General features: G+C 40.8%; 1 protein-coding gene across 2 annotated transcripts in view; it reads left to right on the top strand.

Moving 5' to 3' along the window:
* The window catches only part of MYO5A (myosin VA), a 223,721-nt gene extending 207,859 nt beyond the window's left edge, over nucleotides 1-15,862 (top strand). For both annotated transcript variants that reach the window (XM_058427106.1, XM_032174208.2), the window contains 7 exons: nucleotides 810-964; nucleotides 5,633-5,722; nucleotides 7,567-7,717; nucleotides 9,747-10,029; nucleotides 11,851-12,025; nucleotides 14,829-14,909; nucleotides 15,185-15,862. In XM_058427106.1, the coding sequence (XP_058283089.1) occupies nucleotides 810-964; nucleotides 5,633-5,722; nucleotides 7,567-7,717; nucleotides 9,747-10,029; nucleotides 11,851-12,025; nucleotides 14,829-14,909; nucleotides 15,185-15,337 (1,088 nt within the window). In that variant the 3' untranslated portion in view covers nucleotides 15,338-15,862. The remainder of the gene's footprint in view (nucleotides 1-809; nucleotides 965-5,632; nucleotides 5,723-7,566; nucleotides 7,718-9,746; nucleotides 10,030-11,850; nucleotides 12,026-14,828; nucleotides 14,910-15,184) is intronic.
* Nucleotides 15,863-16,742: the final 880 nt, after the last annotated feature.

Genomic DNA, 16,742 nt, shown 5'->3' with positions numbered 1-16,742 from the left:
GAGACCCATTTGGAGCAGAGTGAGCTGGAGTGGGGAAGGGGAATAGGGCCAGATCCTATGCTATGGTGAGGATTTTGGCTTTTATAAATGCATGACATGAGAAGCTGCTTGGAGGATTCTCAGAACAAGAGTGACATGATCTGATGAACATTTTCCGAAAGAATGGCCCTGATTGTTGTATGGAAAATGCACTACTGGGGAGCGAGAGATGAATTAGGGAGGCCAGTTAGGGAGCTATTGCAGCAGCCCAGCAGGAGATGATGGTGGCCTCCATGGGACATCTGTAGCTGGTAGAAGCAGTGAGAAGTAGCTGGATTTTGGATGTATTTTGTAGATAGAGCCAACAAGGTTTGTTGATGGATTGGATATGTGGTATAAGAAAAGAAGGGAGTCAAAAATGAGAATGAGGTTTGTAATCTAGGATACTGAAAGACTGAAGCTGCTATTTATTTACTAAGATGGGGACAACTTCCAAAAAAGTAGGCTCCTTAGAGAAGCAAGAGTTTGGTTTGGGAGAGGCTTAGTTTCATGTGCCTGAGCAGAGTTGTCAAGAAGGTAGTTGATAGTGAGACTGGAATTCAAGGGAAAAGTCAGCGCAGGAGATACCAGTTTGGGAATTGTCATTATATAGACATGCCCCACACTCCAGAATTTTTCTACTTAAAGAGCTATTAAAATACACTTTTTATATTACCTACTTACCTTGAATGATTGAACGCTTACATGACAACTGTGCTTTTATATCTCACAATGCATGCCTTGTGAAAATGTTCCATGTTATATAAAATTATTATTTTTTCTTTTTTTAGAACTGAAGCCACGTGGTGTAGCAGTCAATTTGATTCCAGGATTACCGGCATATATCCTGTTTATGTGTGTTCGACATGCTGACTACCTGAATGATGATCAGAAAGTAAGGTCGTTGCTAACATCAACAATTAACAGTATCAAAAAAGTATTGAAGGTCAGTTCCTGTTCAACAAAATTCTCATCATGAATTGTTAATGATGACAGAATCTGCACTGATTGATTTTCCTTCCTTAGAGTTTAGCTAAGTTGCTTGTTATTAACACTTTCCAATTTTTATTTACTTATCTATTTTGAGACAGGGTTTTGCTGTGTCACCTAGGCTGAAGCACAGTAGTGCAATCTCAGCTGACTGCAGCCCCAGTGCAATCCCAGGCTCAAGCAGTCCTCTCAGCTCAGCCTCCCAAGTATCTGAGACCACAGTTGTACACCACCATGCCCAGCTAATTTTTTAGGTTTTGTAGAGACAGGGTCTCACTATGTTGCCCAGGCTGGTCTCCAATTCCTAGGCTCAAGTGATCCTCTCCCTTTAACTTCCCAAAGTACTGAGATTACAGCTGTGAGCCACTGCACCCAGCCACTTTTCAGTCTTGAGTGAAAACTTCCACTGGAAGAAACATTCTTCCTTGAACATATCTATCTGCCTTCTTTCAAAACAGGGCTCAAGTTGAACAGTAATCAAAATTAACTTGACATAACTGCATTTTAATTGTGCAGTAAACTAAGTTTATTCATGGACAGATATAGTTTGAGGTTTTACTTAGAACTAAACAATATTTAGTAGAGTTCATATATACAGGGAATGTGATGCTGAAATTAAAATACATGTTAAATAAGTTTAAGATATGGCTCATTCATATAAAAAGATGTCTGATAAAACATTACAATTTTTCTTCCAACTTTTTCTCCACCTCACCCCATAATTTTCCCTGTTACCTAAAATGCCTGGTTCCATGTGGGAAGCAACACACAGATGCTAATCAGAGAGGAAAGACTTGGAAAAGACAGCAAAGTTACATAACTGAGCAGAAAGCCTACACAACTCAGTAGTCACTGAGTCACCTTGCATAATCCCCCTCTTGACTCCAGAGAAACAGTGAGCACAGGCTTAGTTTTAACTCAGTGTTGCTGTGAGGAGCTAAGATCATATGTTCCAAGTACTTTACTTTCCGATTATCAAACTTAACGAGAGCTTTTAGGGTAAAGATAAGTGGATAGTCAACATGCCAGTGGACTCTTTCAAATCTAAGACTTCTTTTATGAACTTAAAAAAAAATTAGGTAAAACATGCATAACATAAAATTTGCCATATTCACCATTTTTAAGTGTACAGTTATGTGGCATTAAGTGTGTTCACATTGTTGTACAGCCATCACCATTATCCATCTCCAGAGCTTTTTCATTCTCCCCAACTGAAACACAGTACCCATTAAACACTAACTCCCCATTCCTCCCTCCCTCAGCCCTGGGGAGCGAACTTTTGATAAATGCTGGTTATCTGTTGGTCCCTATTGTGCAGATACTTTCTGTAGTTAACATTCTACAGTGGTTACTAAAGCATGGCGTTTCTGAAGATTTAACATTTAAAAATTGATGAATGTCTTCCCAACATAACTCATTTTATTTTTAGTGTGTTTATGCAATATCATACTTAGATAAACTACAAGTTTTGCTACTTCTTAGGCCAACTCCTAGAGAGAGAAAAAACTAAATCATAAAGTTTTCTTTCTCTCATCATAATTGCAAGAAGATACTTATCTGGTTTGACTATTGTACCAAATTCTGTAAAGATTAAAAATGAGTGGGCACTAGAACATAACACTCTTTAATACCATTTAAAATTAATGTGCATTTGTCTCACATCCCAGTTTTGAATTGTATGTTTGTGTTGCATACCTGTTTCAACTTTGGCAACTGGTTTTTTGCCATCGGCCCTAAGCAGCATAACTAGCCAAAGATATGTAGAGAATCCATACAGTTTTTAGCTTATGATCATTTCTAATAAATCAAAAACTGCAAATAGCTTTGAGTTCAACTTGTTTTCTCTATGGGATAGAGTAGGAACTAACATGGATTTATTAATTTTGATCAAATACAGCTTTTTTATTGCAAAAAATACTACTTCGGCAAACTCAATCTAGTAACCTCTTAGGTAAAGAGTTGGCATTCTATTTTAATATATTTTTTTTAATTTCCAAAGAAGCAAATGTTCTTTTATTTTGAAGTAATATACAGTATCTCATTTTCATGAGGACAGAGAATACCCTTAGTGTTCAAATTGTATTTGTTGAGTTATTTTGTTTAAAAGTGGGCTGGGTGCTGTGGCTCACGCCTGTAATCCCAGCACTTTGGGAGGCAGAGGCGGGAGGATTGCTTGAGCCCAGGAGTTTGAGACCATCCCTGACAACATTGCGAGACCCCGTCTCTATAAAACATAAAAAAATTAGCCAAGCATGGTGGCATGTTCCTTTAGTCCTAGCTACTTGGGAAGCTGAGATAGGAGGATCGCTTGAGCCTGTGAGGTCAAAGCTGCAGTGAGCCATGATCACGCCACTGCACTCCAGCCGGGGCTACAGACAGAGTGAGTCTCTGTCTCAAAAAAAAAAAAAAAAAAGTGGCTTAGCAAAGGCTAGAGCCCACTAATGAAAACAGATGCCAGATTATTTCTAGAATGAAGTCTTCTCCTTAGGTTTTAATCACCTTTATCTGGTAACCGTTTTTTTTTTGTTTTTTTGTTTTTTTGTTTTTTGAGATGGAGTCTCACTCTGTCGCCCAGGCTGGAGTGCAGTGGCGCGATCTCGACTACAGGCGCCCGCCACTTTGCCCGGCTAATTTTTTGTATTTTTAGTAGAGACGGGATTTCACCGTGTTAGCCAGGATGGTCTCGATCTCCTGACCTCGTGATCCGCCCGCCTCAGCCTCCCAAAGTGCTGGGATTACAGGCTTGAGCCACCGCACCCGGCCCTGGTAACTCTTTAGTATAGGTGCCGTTACATCCAGCTGGGACTATTCTGAGGATCTCTGCAGTTTGACTTGTGTAGATGTCAGTGAAGACAGTCTAGATTGGTGCTTTAGTGACACCCTCCCATAGCCCAGCAGTGACCAGCACAGTTTCCCAGTCTGCATTCATTGTCTTTGTCAGCTTAGCCCAGAGCCTCCACTAGGAACAGTTGTAATCCAGATTTTTGGAAGAGGCAGAGTTACTTTTAGTCAAATCTACACTTAAGCTATAGGATGATTTTCTGTGTTTGGGAATGCAATAAAATTGTATTTACTGGCAGTAAATAGTTGATTATTTGGTTTATTTTCCTCACAGTCCTCCTGCACTGGAAGACTGCATACCTAGGTCTTTCAGAGCTTTACTTAGTGGTAAACTCAGGGCCTGAGCTCAGTAATTCTGTCTCAGCTGAAAAAACTTCCTTAGGTTTCATATCCTCTAGGATTTTTTTTTCTTAAAGTCTTTTTAGGGGAATATTCTACAAAATTTAAGGGCTTTTTGTACTTTCTTAAAAAGGAGATTTTATTTATGTAAAAAAAAAATGATATAATGAGAAACCCATCTTTCCCCATGATATATCCTGTGCACTTTTACTGCATAAAGCCGCTACCAAGAAACCAAAGGCAGATATTCTCATACAGCTTCTAAGAACCTGGGTTTTGTTGTGATGTAGTAGTAGAGTTATTGGAATATATGATTTCATGCAAAAAGAAAAAGAGCTTCTAAGACCATTTAATGCTAGGCACCTGTCCTAGGTAAACTATTCTGGTTTTCCTTTGCAATGTTTTCTGAGAAATACTGCAGGCAAACATTGATATTTCTGTGACTTCGCATATACAAACTGGGATTAGTTCATCCAAATGGTTTAGTTTACAAATGCATAGTCCTTCCAAGTGTGTCTGCCATGAAGCCCCTGGGAAGTATTCCCAGCCCTCACATCTTTTTCAGGCACAATGAGTCTCTCTTCTTTCTGCCACGGTGGCCCGGTGCTGGTGAAGAGCCAACCAGCTTTCCCCTGACTGTACTGCCCAGCGCAGGACTTCTTCCTTCTCATTTCTGTATTCACAGCTCAGAAATTTTATCTTACTACCCTTGACAAGATTTTTAATCTAGTCTGGGTTTAAGTGCTTCAAATTCTTTTTCATATTATTTATCACAATATTAGTTATTCCTCTTTCTGCTTTTAGTTCTGATTCCCATCATTAACCCCAAGGGGGACATGAATTTGGGCTAGCTGTGGCTGGGTGAATTTTTTTTTTTTTCTTTTTTGAGACGGAGTCTCGTTCTGTCTCTAGGCTGGAGTGCAGTGGTGCAATCCTGGCTCACTGCAATCTCCACCTCTCGGATTTAAGTGATTCTCCTACCTCAGCTTCCCAAGTAGCTGGGATTACAGGCATGTGCCACCACACACAGCTAATTTTTGTATTTTTAGTAGAGATGGGGTTTCGCCATGTTGGCGAGGCTGGTCTTGACCTCCTGACCTCAGGTGATCCATCTGCCTCAGCCTCCCAAAGTGCTGGGATTACAGGTGTGAGCCACCACGCCCAGCCGGGTGAATTTTTTTCTGCTTAAAGGAACAGCTGAATTCACATCAGTTTAATTTTGTATGCCAAAAAAGTGAATGGCAAGCAAAGCAACAACTAATGAACCTGGTCACTGACATTTTGCTAGCAATGACATAAGACTTTACAGCTGTAATGTGATTTATTTTTATAATTGTTTATAATGGTAACTGAAAGAAATGGGTCTTTTGGTATCTGTTCAATTTTTTTTTAGGTTGTTATTTCCCTAAGGAAAAGGCAAGTTTAGACTTATTCTCTCTTTCAGAAAAGAGGTGATGATTTTGAAACCGTCTCCTTCTGGCTCTCTAACACATGCCGATTTTTGCACTGCTTGAAACAGTACAGTGGAGAAGAGGTGAGAAAACCTTGATTACAAAACCAGCATGCTATACTTTCTCTGACCTTTTTAAGGAAAAAATGTAAAGGCACAAAATGTTTAACCATTTATTTATTTAGAAACCCAAATTCAGAGGTAGCTTGGAAGTTCATTGCTTTGTTTGAGGTTCACTATCTATGAAGCAGAGATTTGGAGAAGGGCAGTTTCTTCTTTACATTGTGAGAAAGCATAGAGAAAAATAAAATGAGCATTGGTCAGTGAATAGTTACCAGAAGTAAAACTTTTTGTCAGTATGTTTTAGTGGGCATTTCAAGAGCTGATATCAGAATAGTGAACTATTTAAAGAAATTAATCAATTTTGGCTTGCCACAATACATTAAAAGGTGATCAAAAATCGGGGGGGAGGGATAGCATTAGGAGATATACCTAATGTTAAATGACGAGTTAATGGATGCAGCCCACCAACATGGCACATGTATACATATGTAACCTGCACGTTGTGCACATGTAACCTAAAACTTAAAGTATATAAAAAAAGAAAAATTTAATATTAATACTCTTGGACAATAAGACGACCTTAAAATCCTTTAACTCTAAAAAAAAAAAGTGATCAAAAATCATGTCTTTCAATTTGTCCAAAAAAAAGTCTATTGTTTTTGTTTGTAAGGATATGTTCATAAGTTGTTTGATAGACTTCAAATATTTCAAAACTATGTGGAATATTAATAATGACTATTTATTAAGGGCTACTTTAGTATGTGTCAGACAGCACTTACTGTATATGGTGTTATTTATGATCATTAATTCTTATGGCATCTCTGTGAGGTAGGAATTATAGCCTAGTTTTACAGATGAGGAAGCTAAGGCTCACTGGGGCTCATTGATTTGCCCAAGTCCTCTTGGCCACAAGGAGCAGAGCTGGGATCCTGGGTCTGGCACTGCTAAGGGCCCATGACCCTAACCAACTGCCCTCCGTGCCTCCCATCCCTTTGCCAGGAGGGCAGCAGAGAAGGTGCCCAGCAGCACTTCCTGAGCACCGACAGGCAGATGATGGGAAACACAGAGATGAGCAAGGCCTAGTCCCTGAGAAGATGGGGCCAACAGACCAGAACCCCCCAGAGGGGTCGTTGACTGCATCCTGTCAGTCCCCACTTTTGGACCAGTCATTAAGTAGGTGGTAAGGAGGCAGATGCTTGGCTGTGGGGAGAATCCTCAAAGTAAGCACTTGCCTTTATCACGTAGCGTCAGGCAATCAACGCGTTAAACTACAAAGTGACTGGAAAAAGCGCCGCCCATTCAGTTCCATTTTAACAGATACCACCAAAGATTCCCTTCTAACCTCTGACTGCCAACCATGGTGTGGCTACCATGAAACAGAGTAAAGGGAACTTTTTGTATGTATTCACCAGTCTCCGTAGAAATTGGTCTGTTTCAAGATTATATATGTCCTTTGGGTGTAGTTTCTAAGAATAGGACTATAATGAACTGAAATTAAGAGATAATTTAGATAATTTAGTGTTTGACAGTAAACCTGCTGTTTCAGAAGTGAAACACACTCTTTTTTTTTTTTTTTTTTTTTTTTTAAGTTCCTCCAATTTGCTTCATTGACATTGCTATTGGGAAGACTTAAATGCTAGATTGCCAAGTTAAGGTATTGTTCAAAAGCTAGTAAGAAGTGGAGGGGGGTATGATAGAAGCAAACAAACACACATCAACATTTGAGAATGTCAGTCCCGGCATTAGTGGGGAAATTCCTTGCACAGAGCAGAAAAGAGCATGAAGATGCTGATCAAATTGGAGACAGTTAAACTGAAGAGACAGGTTACTTCATGTGTATCATTAACTTTGCATTATGACTCTAGGGCTTTATGAAGCACAACACATCTCGCCAGAATGAACACTGCCTCACCAATTTTGACCTGGCTGAGTATCGGCAGGTGCTGAGTGACTTGGCTATTCAGATCTACCAGCAGCTCGTGCGGGTGTTAGAGAACATCCTTCAGCCAATGATTGGTAAGGCCAGGGCCCCACTGGGCATTGCAGCCTGTCTATCATTCATGCCCATCAATAAGTAGCCACCAGTGGCACATGTTTCAGGGCAGGTATTCATTTGGGGAGCATAAAGTAGTAAGATACAGGGCTAAAATTAGCCGAGCAATCCCAGAAACCCAGCCATAGTTAACTGGGATTCATCGAAATCACTGTTTCCGTAAGACTGAAACAGTGGTATGTGGTTTCCTTCCCTAATGTTTAATGTTTAAATTCAGTTTAATGCATTGAATTTTAAAAAATTGTTTTAAGTTACCAAACATTGTTATCTTCCGGCAAATTATCAGCAGGCTCCCTTTTTTTTTTTTTTTTTTTTTTTTTGTGACGGAGTCTCTCTCTGTCGCCCAGGCTGGAGCGCAGTGGGGCAATCTCAGCTCACTGCAAGCTCTGCCTGCCGGGTTCACGCCATTCTCCTGCCTCAGCCTGCCACGTAGCTGGGACTACAGGTGCCTGCCACCACGCCCAGTTAATTTTTTGTATTTTTAGTAGAGACGGGGTTTCACCGTGTTAGCCAGGATGGTCTCGATCTGCTGACCTTGTGAGCTACTCACCTCGGCCTCCCAAAGTGCTGGGATTACAGGTGTGAGCCACCGCACCCAGCCTATCATCAGGCTCTTAAGGCTACTTCCAGCTACACTTTCTTTCCCCATCCATGCATTTTCCATGTTTCCACAACTTCATTTCCCTTCTGTGGGCTCATAGTGTTTCCTTTGCTTTCATAGGCCACAGTTAACTAGCTGTTTGAGACATCAAAAGCTGAGGAAGCCATGGGAGATGGCAATGTTTTCTTCAGATGTCCCTTAAAAGGTCATTAAAGCACCCTAGGTCGGCAAAAATTTAGGAGGTAACACAGATACCAAGAAGGTCAGCTTCAGCCAGTTTTTCTATTGCTTTGCCTGTTTCTATTGGCGAATAAGAAGTTCGCCTCAAAGAAGCCCCAATCTAAATCCTTACCCCCATCTCCCAGTCATTTAACAGCAACAACAAACATGCCGGTTCTAGGGAATCTCTGTTTAGCACAATTAAATAGCAAGATGAACCAGACGTGGCCTTTGCTCTCAAGGGGCTCGCAGTCAGGGAGTGGACATCTCAGAAACATTCTAAGGGAGGCATAAGCCAAATGCTAAGAGAGCACAACAGGGAAGCAGCCGGGCCACAGGTGAGAAGACGAATTCTGGGAGACGGAGGTCAGCCCAAGGGCCCACTGCTATTGTGGGAAACCCAGAATAAGGAAGGGCCCAGCTCTCCAGACCCATACCACTCCCCTCTCCCACATCTTCTCCAAGATGGTTGTCAGTGCCCTGCCTTTCTTACTGTTTTTGCCTCTGGGGCTCAGATAACATGGAGAATGCTTACCTTAACCCGAACTGCTACCTACCACTCTCAAAAGCCCACCCAAGACACACATACACACTTGTTCTATCACAAGGCTACTGTTTCTTACGCTTCTTATTTTAGAAAAGACACCATTAAGTTTACTTAGATTCATAGTAAATTTTTGCAATTAAGAATTATTCCTTCAGTAAAGTTTAAAATCCAGAAGCCCTCTTGTAGTGAAGTTCCTTTTCCCTCTATTTTGGCACCCAGATCATTGTTTTCTTTTTTGAGATGGAGTCTAGCTCTGTCGCCCAGCCTGGAGCCCAGATATGTGATCTCAGCTCACTGCAGCCTCTGCCTCCCACGTTCAAGTGATTGTCCTGCCTCAGCCTCCTGAGTAGCTGGGATTACAGGCACACGCTGCCACACCTGGCTAATTTTTGTATTTTCAATAGAGACGGGGTTTCCTTATGTTGGCCAGGCTGGTCTTGAACTCCTGGCCTCCAGTGATCCACCCACCTCGGCGGCCTCCCAAAGTGCTGGGATTACAGGCGTGAGCCACCGTGCCCAGCTAATTTTCCTAAGTTGAATGTGCGTGTGTTTGTGTACATGGATGTGTGCACATGAAGGGTTTCCTTCCACATCATCTCCTCTAACAATTGAAATACTCCTGCAGTCTCAGGCATGCTGGAACATGAAACGATTCAGGGCGTGTCTGGGGTGAAGCCCACAGGGTTGAGAAAGCGAACCTCCAGTATCGCCGATGAGGGCACCTACACACTGGACTCCATCCTCCGGCAGCTCAACTCCTTCCACTCGGTCATGTGTCAGCATGGCATGGACCCTGAGCTGATCAAGCAGGTGGTCAAGCAGATGTTCTACATCATAGGGGCCATCACCCTGAACAACCTCCTCCTCCGGAAGGACATGTGCTCCTGGAGTAAAGGCATGCAGATCAGGTGAGCAAATGCCAACACCTGTGACAGCCTCTTTTTGCTGCCCAGCTGGCCTGCCAGGGCTGTGGAGAGCTGATAACTTGTTTTCAGTCCTTGCATCTCATGTCTGGTGCCATACGGCCAAGCGGCAAGGCAGAAACTGGCACGGAGCCACTTTCCCTTGCCTGGCTGGATTTCTCCACATCTCATTATTGCTCCCTGTCTGTACCGTGCCAACAGGTTCTTCACATTCTTGATAGGAAACCCTTTCCAACTGTGAAGCTTGCTTATTTGGGGGAGTGAAGAGATGATGCAAAAATTCACAAAGATGAGATAGCTGCTTCCTCTCCTTATGTGTGTGTTTTAATTATGCAATAAGAAATTATTATAATAATGAAGATTTCTAATGTTTGATTGCTCTTAGAAATATATTTTTGGAAAAATACCTTTTTGTACCTATGGCAACAAGAACTGGTCTAATAGATCTTCTACTAATTCTTAAAATATCCCCCCTCTACAAAAGCTACACTTAATTTTATGCCCAATACTCCTCAGCATAACCTCATTATTGTAACATAATTTTTTTGCAAATTTTTTATTTTTATCTTTTTTTTGAGATGGAGTTTCACTCTTGTTGCCCAGGCTGGAGTGCAATGGCGCCATCTCGGCTCACTGCAACCTCTGCCTCCTGGGTTCAAGCAATTCTCCTGCCTCAGCTTCCCAAGTAGCTGGGATTACAGGCATGTACTACCATACCCAACTAATTTTTGTATTTTTTGTAGAGACAGGGTTTCACCATGTTGGCCAGGATGGTCTTGAACTCCTGACCTCAGGTGATCCACCTGCCTTGGCCTCCCAAAATGCTGGGATTACAGGTGTGAGCCACCGCGCCAGGCCACACATTTTTTATTTTAAAACAGCTAGAATATTCACCAAGAGGAGGGAAAAATGATTTCTCCTATGAAAGTCTTAGTAGTTACTCAGTCTCAGGAACTGTTAGTGTTCTTTTCAAATTTTCCATCCTGACTTACACTGAAGTGTAGTGAATTTTAAGACAACAATGCCTTCCTCTCAGATAGTGGAGCATATTTCTCTATAAGCTCTGCATGGAAATGTGGAGCCACCTGTCGTAATATTATGCTGGCCCCTATTTGCCTGGTTGCTAAGTGCTGACTGTGTGTCCATTGACCTCAGTCTTAGGACTGCTGCCACTTGGTTGGCTACTTCGTGAAACCTCAATGTCTTTGTAGTTTGTCTCTGTCCCCATTTGGAGTCTTTGTCTCTTCCAGTGGCCCTCCCTTGCCTCTCTCTCCCTTCATCCCGGAGCTTTCTCAAGCCACCATCTTCATTTTCTAGGCTCTTCCCTTAAGGCTTGAGCACAGGTATATGTGGGGCTTTTGGTTATTCAGTTACCTGATTGTGAGTTTGCCTTGAGAGAGAGTACTTCAAGGATTATCAAGTCTCACCCTGCAACAGCAACCCAGCTCTGAAATTGTAAGAGAAGCTACAAAGTGTTTTCTGGCCAGCTCCCCAATAAAGACAGAGCTACATTATGTATTCTATTTTGTTTATTAGCAAGTCTAATAACTTTTGCTGTAATGACTTCATTTCCACCTTCCATTAAAGAGAATTACATTATCTTGTCATTTAATCTTATATAATGATGATTATAATCCTCATGACTATTATAAATTTTTAAGCACAGCTGATGAGATTTAAGAAAATTGAACAAAAATACTGCCTGTCATTTTAACATAAATCCTGACAAGGCCGCACACAAAAAAATTAAGACATTTTTGACAAAATTCAGCAAATTTGCATTCTCTGTATCTCTTTTTTTCATAGGTACAATGTCAGTCAACTGGAAGAATGGCTGCGTGACAAGAATCTGATGAATAGTGGGGCTAAAGAAACCCTGGAACCTCTCATTCAGGCTGCTCAACTTTTGCAAGTGAAAAAGAAAACAGATGATGATGCAGAAGCCATTTGTTCTATGTGCAATGCTTTAACTACTGCCCAGGTAGAGCAACTTTCCATGTTATGAAATAATTTAACGTTCATCAAAGATGATCTTTAGGGAAGTAAAGAAGTCCTCTACTTATTGCTTGTATCTCTGAGCTGACTTCATCTGTGTTCAAGAAGATATATGCCTCTACCAATCTTAAAGCAAGGAGATTTTGCCAGAAATTAATACATTTCAGTGCTAATTACAATATAAATATATTTAATATTCAGCAAATATTTATTGAGTGCTTACAGTGTTCTATATAACATTGAAGGCACTGGGATACACCTATAGGCAAAACAAAGTCTCTGCTCTCATGGAGTATACAGTCTATGCAGCTTATATTCCATAAAATAGCTTTCTATATTATTTGATAATTGAGTGGATTATCAAATAATGACTTTGTTTTTAGAGACAGATAATTCTTGTTACTTCAACAGATGATTAATTGAGCCTCCATCTCAAGGCACCATATTTATTGCTGGGGAAGATGCTTCAATAAATAAGGAAAAATTCCTGCCTTGGAGGAGCTTACAGTTTAGTAGGGAAGACAGAGTCGTATCCAACTGACTCTACCGTAGAGGTTCTAGTAAATTCTATAGTAAGATGCCTAAAGGAAGTCCTGAGGGAAGATAGCAGTATTCAGGGAAGGTCCCATTAATCTGGGCATTGAATTTAAGGAAGTGGAAGAATGAGAAGGGCATTTGAGGATGATAGTGACAGCATGAAGCAAGGTACAGGCATGAACATGCCCAATTTTCTTTTGCCCAGTTATTTTTTGTGCTCACTCTTACACTTTCTTTCTTTTTTTTTTTTTTTGAGACGGAGTCTCGCTCTGTCACCCAGGTGGGAGTGCAGTGGTGTGATCTCCGCTCACTGCAAGCTCTGCCTTCCAGGTTCACGCCATTCTCCTGCCTCAGCCTCCAGAGTAGCTGAGACTACAGGCGCCCGCCACCACACCCGGCTAATTTTTTGTATTTTTAGTAGAGACTGGGTTTCACCGTGTTAGCCAGGATGGTCTCAATCTCCTGACCTCGTGATCCACCCGCCTCGGCCTCCCAAAGTGTTGGGATTACAGGCGTGAGCCACAGTGCCTGGCCAACTTTCTTAATGTTCATCATATGTCCTATAACATATGAAATTTTCAGTTTTGCCCAACACAATTAAAACTCAATCAGTTTGAGACCGGCCTGACCAACATGGTGAAACCCTGTCTCTACTAAAAATACAAAAATTAGCCGGGCATGGTGGCAGGCACCTGTAATACCAGCTACTCAGGAGGCTGAGGCAGGAGAATTGCCGGAACCTGGGAGACAGTGGTTGCAGTGAGCTGAGATCGCGCCACTGCACTCCAGCCTGGGTGACAGAAAAAATCAGTAGGCCAGGCATGCTGGCTCACACCTGTAATCCCAGCACTTTGGGAGGCCAAGGCGGGCAGATCACCTGAGGTCAGGAGTTCAAGACCAGCCTGGCCAACATAGTGAAACCCTGTCTCTACAAAAATACAAAAATTAGCCAGGCATGGTGGCAGGCACCTGTAATCCCAGCTACTTGGGAGGCTGAGGTGGGAGAACGACTTGAACCTGGGAGGCAGAAGTGGCAGTGAGCCAAGATTGTGCCACTGCACAGAGTGAGACTTCGTCTCAAAAAAAAAAAAAAAGTCAGTCAGTAGACAATCAGAATCAAGACTTGCAGCTTCTTAATGTTGAATTCATATTTGCATAACTTCTTACTAAGAATAAAGCAGAACTATCTGAACAATGGTCTTGAGATTTCCTCCCAGTTTCTGCAAGTGTGGAAAGTAAGAATACACTGGAGGAAGCCCAACTTTATAGAAGTTGGCTGCCATTCAACTTCTAAAGAATATACTTTAATACTTAAATATACTTTAAGCATATTTCACAGAGTGAGGCAGACCTGCAGTTTATTTATTTAGCAAATATTAGTTAACAAAGTGGTCCTACTGTTTAAAATTCAAACACTTTTCTCTGAGAGACTGATCCCTAATTCAGTTTGTCACCCACAGACCTGATAACAACATGCCCACTTCCTAGTTCTCTGGTGCTTAATTTATTTTCCTATAGATCAGCACTGTCCTGCATTCAACTTTTATTTTCATTTTGTGTTAATTAAATAGCCACATGTGGCTAGTGACTACTATTGTATTGGACAGCACAGGTTTAGACAATACCTTGAAAATGGAAATATCTACCTTATATAGACAATGATTTATTTTCATTAGAAAAGAGATATGAAAGAACTTCATACTCTCTAATTGATTAATTTCTTTAGGGGCTTTTGTTATTCATGTTATTTATGATCTTTTATAAAAATATGATTTAAAAAACAGAAGAGATAATTGTATTAATATGGCTAACGTATTTTTATATGGAGAAAACAAGTTGCAGAATAGTATTAACAGAATGAATCCCATTTGTATAAAAATAACATGAACTAGAATATGTATAGCAGCTAGAGGGGGTGTTCAGGATGTGGTTAACAATTGCCACTTTGGGAGACTGGAAGGATGGGAGTGTGGACATTTATTTTTCATGTTTTATTCTCTTGTGCTGTTTGAATATTCTTCTAAATTTACACGACTTCTTGCAATATTACACAAACATTACATTGATACATTCTCTTGTAAAAATTCACATAAAGGTAAATGTGCAGACCAGCTTCTCCTTCCTTCTGGTCCCAGCCCACTCCTGAGTAGAATTGAAATCTGTACGCACAGATCCTTTTAATTTGCCAGATTATAGGTACCCAGTGTGTATTTGATAATATGCCAAAACTTTGATCATTTCATTTCTCACAGATTGTGAAAGTGTTGAATTTGTATACTCCAGTTAATGAGTTTGAAGAAAGAGTCTCTGTGTCATTCATTCGTACTATACAGGTAAGAATTCCCATCTTCTTCTTTGATTCACCAACACAGTCTTTTGAATGGACATTTTGTAATTTATTGAAGGATAATGTGTTATCTTTTATTATCTTATTTTACAATGCACTAACTTTTTTGATAATAGTTAATTGGGAAAATGAAGTGAGTTTAAAACAAAGGTAAACATTCTTCATTAGTTGAGAATTTGAGGGTAGAAATTTTAGTAGAAAAAAGTCTTTTAGATTCAAAGAACTGATGCTCTGTTTATTTTTTTTCTTAATTCTTCTCAGATGCGTTTACGAGACAGGAAAGACTCTCCCCAGCTGCTCATGGATGCTAAACACATCTTTCCTGTCACCTTTCCTTTCAACCCATCTTCCCTCGCACTAGAAACCATCCAGATTCCAGCCAGCCTCGGCCTGGGCTTCATTTCACGGGTCTGAAAGTGATGTCCAGGCAAACATTGACAATACATTTCTTGCCCGAAATAAGAACCCATTCTTTCCAGTGAGCTACTGAAAATACATTTTTAAAGAGAAAGTACTGATTATCTCCCAAATGAGATGTGATTAACTGGAAATCTCCCTAGAATACTTTCATCACTTTGGAAACAAAGATAGCCTCTTTCGTGCTGTGTTATCTTTATAGCAACACTCATCCTTAACCAACTAGGTACCGTGAGTTTACATACAGGAGAATGATGGAAGGAAGGGAGGAAGGAAAGGAGGAGAAAAATGTGTCTTCAGCTGGCAGCGTTTATTTTAAATCCTTAGCACTGTGTTTGAATGGTATAAAAAGCATAACTTCCATAGATGAGCTGTTGTTAGGAAGGCACCAAAGAACCTCCCCTGCACTCAACAGGAGAATGGAAAGAAAAGTCTCCATTGAGTACATATCATGTCAGTTTAGGAATCAGTTATGTTGACATTGTCAAACTGGTTCAAAGAAATAAACTGGCAATATGTAAAGTAATTCCTCATTTGTGTCACTATTATATAGAGATGTTACAGGAATGTTGGTTTGCTAAATAGTGTAGATGTCCATTTGTACTATAGTTTACTGAGCATTTTAAATTGCTGCTACATACTGTCTTCTTAAAATGTAAGTGATATTAGGCACTGCAACAATAAGTTTCTCTTATCAACTCTGTTTACAATTCAATCAGATCACAGTTTTAACTGGATTATATGCAAATACCTACAGATTCACCTGCACAAGTAGCAGACACTGGAAAGTCATTTAGTAATATGACAAAATGCTTGACATTTAGGGGTAGGATTAGACAAAGTGGCCATTGTTGATGTCATTATTTATTCAGGATGTATTACATTGATGTGCTCATTAATTTTCCCTGGGTGGATATTGCGTCAGGGTACAGTGTTCTGTGAAGTGACTTATTTTTAACTACCAGATCTGATTCCTTCCGTGCATATTTTCAGCGTCGACAGGTTTTCTCTCTTCTTAATTTATTAAGAATTCATCTCGGCTGGGCGCGGTGGCTCACGCCTGTAATCCCAGCACTTTGGGAAGCCAAGGTGGGTGGATCACTTGAGGTCAGGAGTTGGAGACCAGCTTGGCCAACATGGCGAAACCCTGTCTCTACTAAAAATAGAAAAATTAGCCGGGCGTGGTGGCACGTGCCTGTAATCCCAGCTACTCGGGAGGCTGAGGCACGAGAATCGATTGAACCTGGGAGGCGGAGATTGCAATGAGATCAAACCACTGCACTCCAGCCTGGGCGACAGAGACAGACGCTGCCTTGGAAAAAAAAAAGAATCTCACTCACTATCTAGAAAGGATTGTCAGAATATTCATGATTCAGGTCTTGAAACTTTGATTATGCAAAAG

Source organism: Hylobates moloch, unplaced genomic scaffold (genome assembly GCF_009828535.3).
Source record: "Hylobates moloch isolate HMO894 unplaced genomic scaffold, HMol_V3 SCAFFOLD_14, whole genome shotgun sequence".
Classification (NCBI taxonomy): Eukaryota; Metazoa; Chordata; class Mammalia; order Primates; family Hylobatidae; genus Hylobates; species Hylobates moloch.
Note: the sequence above shows the minus strand (reverse complement) of the source record. Positions and strands in the feature narration are given on the sequence as shown.